The sequence below is a fragment of the Cibotium barometz genome, chromosome 27 (genome assembly GCF_041138505.1).
Source record: "Cibotium barometz isolate CiBa-2024 chromosome 27, ASM4113850v1, whole genome shotgun sequence".
NCBI lineage: Eukaryota > Viridiplantae > Streptophyta > Polypodiopsida > Cyatheales > Cibotiaceae > Cibotium > Cibotium barometz.
In genome coordinates, this window is record NC_141072.1 from 30,186,959 (window position 1) to 30,194,919 (window position 7,961).

At 40.3% G+C, this 7,961-nt stretch overlaps 1 protein-coding gene across 3 annotated transcripts; it reads left to right on the forward strand.

The window, feature by feature from the left end:
- Nucleotides 1-4,155: 4,155 nt before the first annotated feature.
- LOC147623273 (uncharacterized) lies at nucleotides 4,156-7,585 on the forward strand. 3 transcript variants are annotated; one of them, XM_086821381.1, is made up of 3 exons: nucleotides 4,156-4,274; nucleotides 5,627-5,759; nucleotides 5,862-7,585. In XM_086821381.1, the coding sequence occupies exons 2-3, from the start codon at nucleotides 5,744-5,746 to the stop codon at nucleotides 7,343-7,345; spliced, it is 1,500 nt and encodes a 499-aa protein (XP_086677507.1). In that variant the 5' UTR covers nucleotides 4,156-4,274; nucleotides 5,627-5,743; the 3' UTR covers nucleotides 7,346-7,585. The 3 variants fall into 3 exon arrangements, with proteins under 3 accessions (XP_086677507.1, XP_086677506.1, XP_086677508.1); XM_086821382.1 differs by lacking the exon at nucleotides 4,156-4,274 and having other exon boundaries at nucleotides 5,559-5,759; nucleotides 5,862-7,033; nucleotides 7,191-7,585; XM_086821380.1 differs by lacking the exon at nucleotides 4,156-4,274 and having other exon boundaries at nucleotides 5,529-5,759.
- The last annotated feature ends 376 nt before the right edge of the window (nucleotides 7,586-7,961 follow it).

Sequence of the window (7,961 nt, forward strand, 5' to 3'; positions counted from 1 at the left end):
ACCAAATGTTAAAGTGCCATATACAAAGGGTCAACTAACAAAGGCCAAAATACCAAATATAAAAAACATAGTACTCTCCATGGTAGTACATATAAAACTATAGTAGGCCTATAGCGTGCCACTATCTCATCTGCCATGGTCCTTTACATCTGCTCATCATCCTCCGAGATGTCATAAAAGGTCCTCCAAAAACCTACACAATTTGGGAGGACCATCTCCAGCATGTCGACATCTACGAGGTCAAGACGTCCTCACAATGCCATCACTCTCTCCAACAAGCCCAAAGTATGGTATGTGCATGAAATGGCCTCACCTAGCTCTTCAGTAGCCTTTGGCTATTTGTTCCTTCTCTTTTTCTCATTCCTTTCATCAACAACCATCTTCATTTTGAAAATCTCGACATGAGCTTTCTTCATAGTTTTGTTGAATGTTATTTCAACAAGTGACATAGCCATTTTATATCATAATAAAAACAAGTTTAGAACATGCATACACACAATTTTATAACATGTATACACACACACACACATACATACATACATACATACATACATACATATATATACATACATACATACATACATACATACATACATACATACACACACACACACACTACTTTAGAGCATGTATACACACTTACATAAATACACACGCACACACACACACACTACTTTAGAGCATATATACACACTTACATAAACACACACACACACACACACACACACACACACACACACACACACACATACATACATACCTACATAATACAATTTTTGATGGTTTTAATAGATATTTTATGTGAATCTAGTTGATGTTAACAATTAACTAGAATACTTAGATTGAAAACATACCTGCGCATGTGTGCTTTTTCGTATATACCCTTGCAAAATCAAAAGGAGTATGGGTTGCTTGAGCTTAGACCCAGCCATGGTGGCATGACCACAAATAATGCCAAAATGATCTATAGAGAACAAGGTAATATGCAATCCATCGTCTGCTATACAAGTAGAGACGCTAATGTAGACACCCTTTTGCTTAATTTCTGAGAGAACTCACTCCATGAAGGTACCTACATGGGTTCACAAATCTTTTATGTCAAAAGAGGCAAACATTGCAAGTCTTATATTGTAATCATAAAAGAAACTACACACCACATCCATAGAAATCTTCTCAATCAAACAACCCATAGGGAAGTCTGCAAAGAAAAGAGATGCAAATGTATTGCTCTCTTCACCATTTAAGGATAATCCTGGCACCTGTCTTATGCAAGAAACTAGCAAACCTATTTTTGATGATACATGTGTAAGAATTCACTGCCAATTTTGGCAAGCATCCTAATAGAGACATGACCATGCCTCATCATGTGGAGTGACCTCCAAGACACTAACCAATGTGGCCGCAATGAATGTATCACATTTTTTTCAGGAGTATATCATTTGTTCATAAGATGATAATATCAAAATGAGTTAGTTTAAAAAGAATACTAGAATGGAATGGTATGGATGGGTTGTATACCTAAACGCTCTACTGATCCCTTGTCTTCCTTACTACTCTTGGAGGGTTTCTTAAATAATTTCTTTGGAGCTTTGTCTTCCATGTACTCCAACCATTTCTTGATAGAAGATATGGATGATTGAGAAACCTTGTCCATATTTACGCCTTTCTTTACAACGATAAGGATCTCTTAGAAGAGATGGGTTTCTTTGATGCAGAATCCACCTCGTCTATCTCATCCATATCCCTCTTATGAGAATGCTCTAAAATACATAAAACTTTGCAGAAAACTACACGTTCAAAGAGCAGAAAGGGATTCAAACAATGCATTCGTACTCTAACTAGGTTACACTATTTGTCCACGTTACATATGTTTGTGTTGTAGAGACAGTCCAAAAATACTATCACTTTTACATATCAAATGACAAGACTCATGATACTCTTTTTGTTCAATATGGTTTCATGCTACGTTATGAATGGTTGCAACGACTTGGCATAGCATTTGAGGAACATTGGGTGTTGTCAGATGGTGTGGCTTCCCAATTCAAAGCTAGTAGACCATTTCACTTTGTTTCTAGCTACGACACACTAACATGTATCAAAATGAATTGAAAATTTTCAGGGTCAGGTCATGGAAAAGATGAGCACAATGGAGCAGGCCTGTCATCAAACATCATCTCACTCATGAGCAACTAAAGCCAAATGGAGTAAACATCAAATGTGCAGTCAAAGTCATGGCATTCTTGAGGGAGACGATGTCCACAAGTGCACTGAAGCATTGTATCCATCAAAGGCCATGCTAGTTTTATGAGTAATTTGGGAGATAAAGAAAGATAATGTCGATCAAAGCCAAAGGAGGGATTGTAAGGCTGTCCCTATCACCCTTATAACATAGTGGTGGCTACCACCACACTCGAAGCTAGCACAATAGACATCCTAATACTTGACGTCCACACATCAAGGCAAGTGAGATAACCACGATGATAATCTCTCCATCTCGTGAAAGATAGCAGTGCATTGGTATATCTTCTGTAGTTGCTACTAAACCTTTACCAAAATATAGGAGCATCACTAGTGAAGATCAACTTGATGGGCAATCATTGGACAAGGTGTAGCACAACTTTACAAAATGGAGCAAAATCTAATGCTCCTCGAGACTTGTTCTCATGACCTTTCACTCCTAAATCTCCGCCCTGCACCAAGGCAACCACCATGCTTCCTTGCTCAAAAAGATCAGGTGAGTAGAAATTAAACGGTATAATGCAGAGGCTATGGAAAGCTTCCAAGCTCGACGAAGATGAAGGAGGCAACAATACACCCTCGTCTCTTGCTCCTTGTGCTACTCCAGAACCAACAAATTTGCAATGAAGAAAACAAAAAACTAATTAATGAAGCACTAATGATGAGAAAAGAGTCATTAAGATTAAATACACTAGGAGAATATCGATCCAAGCAAATCCTAAAGATCTAATGCATATAGATATTAATATAAAGAGATTAAAGAGTAGATTCCGCTAAACTAGGATTCTAAAAGCTATGATACCATGTAAATTTTCATGGTGGCTAATGATTAGATTAGTGCAAGGCTAAGGTGGATTATTTAAGCTACCATTCATGGTTAATAATGCTAATTAGAGATTAAGGGGGGGGAGAGAGAGAGAGAGAGAGAGAGAGAGAGAGAGAGAGAGAGTCACATGAAATGCTAGTCTTGCATTATGTCCTTGTGTATTACAAATGAGAGTACATAGGCTGATTATATAGCTTTGAGAGATACATCTAAAGTGACCTAGATACATTGAGCTTGACAAAAGCGCTTAGGTCACCTAGTAGATGCTCGTAGCTAGGGATAGTTGCCATGTAAATGATATGGATGATTATATCCAACACCAACAATGAGACATATTTCTATTGGATATTGTGTGGTTGGTACACTTTGCATGCAGTTACAACAATCTTTGCTCCCTAAATTGTTGCAATTGCCATTATTAACATGACACACAATATCCAAGCACTTGCTTGATCCAAGGCCATCGCATGGCAATTTTCTCACTCCTTTAAGCACTCCTATAAGCTTCTTGCATAAAGCTAAAGTACATATTTTACTTAAGCTTGTATTGGCATTGCAATGAGGTACTATACAAGTCTAGAAGTCAAGCGTTATGTCTACCACGCGCTTCATGCCCATGCATTGCATATTTAAATTTATCTTTTATAGCATTGCAAAGGCTCCCCTCATCCTTTAATCAAGCACGTACTCTAATCACCTAATTTGTTTGCAATGGTGCAAACGCGAGAGAGAGAGAGAGAGAGAGAGAGAGAGAGAGAGAGAGAGAGAGAGAGAGAGAAACCTCAAGGCTCCATGGGTGCTCACATTAAATCCATATTCGAACACTACGCGGCACATACACAACACCAAATAGGGAGCACTCCCATCAAAACACATTCTCTGGACATTGAAGATAATGTTCATGCACCCAAAAGAGACAAGAGATACCTTTCTCCTCCCCCCCTAGTGTCCGAAAAAAATAGGGGTTACAACTTACATGTAAATATTTATGGGCTAAAATTTGCCTATTTTAGTTATGGAATTTACTAGAAATTACTATAAAATAAGGGCTCCTCTTCCTACAAATCACTCTGACGGTTTATTGCTGCTGCTCAAACAACCTGAACGGGTGAAGCCAGGTACTTTTTAGGTTTCCATGGTCTTTGCACTTGCGTGCTGCTATCTGACGGTTTATTGCTGCTGCTCAAACAACCTGAACGGGTGAAGCCAGGTTTCCATGGTCTTTGCACTTGCGCGCGCAGACACACACACACACACACATAGATGGAATGACCTTCTGTCTTTGCTATTGATTGTCTATTTCAGACTCAAATTTTCCCTGCGATTACGTCCCTTGGTAGATAAGAAACCATGAAGCCGATGAAGTCCATGTTGCTAAGATAGCTTCTCTCCTGCAAGACACACAGCTATGTTTTCAGATTTCATGCATCCACATCAGTTTGCATGTGCATGCGAAGCATGGGTGATTGTAGTCAAACACAGTTGCATGCCAATCAGTGCTTTAAGGGTGTATATTGTATGCTAGCATATAGGTACATCACACAAGCTTTAGAGCATGTGCTTCCATTGAATGGTTTTTCTGATCTTCGCTTGGCCACATCATACCACCTTCTGTGCAAGAGCGTGCAAGTTTGTGGGGCTGGCTACATTGCACAAGTTAATGCCAGAGCATGAGCTTCCATTGCTTGCAGGTAGGTAAGTTGCTTGTCACATAATGCAACTCTCACGAGGATATGTATCCCATGCATGCATTGTTGTTGACCATGCTTTAGTACACCCATTACAGGAACTTGCATGTTGGAAACAAAGGGCAGCAAGATAAGAAGCATAACCACATGTTGCATTTGTTTAGGTTGCTGTCTTCTTTGGCTGATTGCGTAGAGCTCGTCATGCTCTTCGTCTTGAGCACTAGCTCACTTTAAACAGAGTTTGTACGTGAGAAAAAATGGCGATTAAGCCTTGTTTTAAGGCAGAAAAATAGTGATTTTTTGCAGCAAGTTACACTTGGAATATTGTGCAATTTTCTTGCTCATGAATTTAGGTATGCACACCATTTGCTAGCATATACAATTCATAGAGAACACATCAGTTCATGCATGTACCATTGCCAAAGATGCATCGAGATGTGTATGTACATACTCGTGTTACCCTGGTCACTTGTTTGTTGCCCATGTTTTAATACAAGTTGCAACATTACTTTCCCTTGAATTTGGCTCCTTTGTTCTTCCTCTTCATGCGAAATTCTTCTAGTATGCTACAGTACGTGCTGCATGCCTTTAGAAGCTGCACTTTAAAGGTATATGGAGGTATTTTTCATTGCACTTAAATTTCTTTTGTACAGTGGGCTCTCAATTTTTTTTTCAAATGTAGAATCTAGTAGGCATACCAAAATTTCTCAGTTGCAAAGTAGCAAATTTTTCTCGCCAACAACTTGGGAGCAGTTTTACCTACTTATGGAGAAATGACTTATTTTAAATTGCTTCTAAAAGCCATGTAAGTGGCTTTCTTTCAGTGTTGACAAACACTTAAAATCCTCTTCTTCGCTGTGAACACTGAGTGCAGGCCATGGCGATGTTTTCTTGTTCGGCTAAATCCACATTGAAGAAAGTCATGAGATTGGAGTGAGACGTCCTTGCTCCACAGGACCTTGAAAACCTCTCAGAGGTGGACATCAAGGCCATGGAAAAACCGCAGCGTATGTATTTCCGTTGTCCTGATTTTTCCATGAAAAATCTGTGAAAAAATTTACATGGTATGTATTTTTATTTTCCTGATTTTTTTTGCAACAATTGTGCAGTTATGGAAATACTCAGGGTGCTTGGTTTGCCAAGGGCTGGGAATCATCCAGATCTCATAGAGCGGTTGCATAATCATTACGAAAGCAAGTGGGATACAGCGCGGGAAGAGAGGAGGGAAGAAGATGATGGACTGAACAAGGATGGTGGCACTGACAAGCGGGATCTTGAACAGCAGGACAAGACTGTGGCTGCAACGTCTGGTGTTGAGATTGAAGAGCACAGCAGGAAGAGGAAAAAGTGGAGAGTAACTGATCCAGCCCACATTCCTCCTAACTTCTACCACAGAGATTTATTTGCCGCCAACTTCCCGTTGATAAAAATTATTGATGTTCCTGCGGGCTACCGGTTTCCAATGAGAGACAAATTCGAAGGCAATGTTTTGGATGAAAAGGAAACTTTTGAGGCTAGAATGCAATGGCTCTCACGATTCGTGGAAGTTGAGCATACATATTGCCAGGCCGAAACTGAGCGGCAGGCTTTCCCCAAACATTTTGCCTTCTTGGAAGGTCTGTGGCAGTTCACAAATCCCTCAAGAAAAGAAGTGCAACGCCACAATAATATTTGCGCCAGGTCAAAGCGAAAGTGGTCGTATGATGAAATAAAAGAAGGAAGTAAGAAAAGAAAGCTTGATGATGAAGAAAATGTAGGTTTTTACATTGTGCCAGATACAGAAGAGGTACAGGGGCCGCTTGGGGCCAACCGCTCAGATGGCGACAACGAAGGATTGCTGCTCTTCCCCGAGGAAGCTGCAAGGCTTCCTGGTGACTTAGAAGAAGATGATAATGCTGCTACTGGGTTTGCGGATGGTGTGCTCCACGTCTTGGACGAGAGGCCGCTGAAGCGTGCAACCCCAAATCCCCAGGTTGGCATTAATCCAGACAGGGTTGCTTGCATCCTAGAGCGCAAGTTCCTGGAAGACGCACACAAGTGGAATGCGCGTTTCCAAGGAGGTTTTTATGCAGCCAGGCATTGTTTGGTTAACATCAGTAACGGTCATGGAATGCCCATCTATGTGCTGGTCATGACCTGCTCTTTGTGGTCGTATGGCATTCTCGTCCCCGAGGGGTACGTGCAAGTTCAGAATGGGGAGGTTGATATGAACTCAATGCTTGAGTTTAAGCAGCACCAGCGAATTACAGGCGTGACATCAAAGAGCTTTGATGAACTGCAGGTACAGTTGAAGAGGGGCACGAAGTTTTACAGGGAAAATTTTCTTGATAATCCACAAGCAGTTTATGAAGACAACCCGATGCTGGTGGGGACATATTATTTGAGCTCGGAGTGGTTTTCTTTGCCACGAGCTGAAGTGGGTAACGTGGATGTGCCAGATGTGCGCAGGTTGTTCGATGGGCTAATGAGAGTGATACTCGGTGACTCAGTACTTGACATGCAGGCTGAAGATTACAAGCAGCGGCGAAAGTTGAGAAAAAAAATGGTGAAAGAAGAGCTTTATAGCATGTCAAGTTTGGCTGAGAAAGCATGATTGGGCTGCGTAAATGACAAACAACATTTTGCTTGTTTTGCTTAAGGCTAAAACATGTGTATTTTTGGGATATTCCAATGAAAAAAGGGATACATGTATTACAACCTTGTTACATGTGAGATGAGAGTAAGCAAGGATGTTGTGTTCGATGAAATGAACAATTGGTACATCAAGGCTCTTTTTGTAAACGTGGTTTGTTTTATCTTAAAGTAGAGGTGGTTGTTCTAATTTAAAGTAAAACATTGTTTAGTCTTTTAAGTTTGTCAAATGTTTTGTTGGTCTCTTTTACTTCAGCTGAGTATAGAGTTAGTTTAGTTAATTCATTTGTTGAGTCTTTTTTGCTAGACTCTATCATGGCTGAGTATGCCCATCACCTCCGGAAAGTGATAGAAACTCAGTTTGTTGGTTTTATTAAGTATGTTCTTATGAACTAACCTTATACAAACCTGCACCTACTCTTGGGCACTGACGACGTGAGTAGGGATGTCGTAGCTTATTGTCCACGCTATGCATGATAGAGTTGATGAACCTACACTTCATGTCTGGACATACATTGGAGTTAATGGTTGCACTTTCGAGCCCTAGTCTTTTTAAAGTTTAGCTTGATGTTTTACAC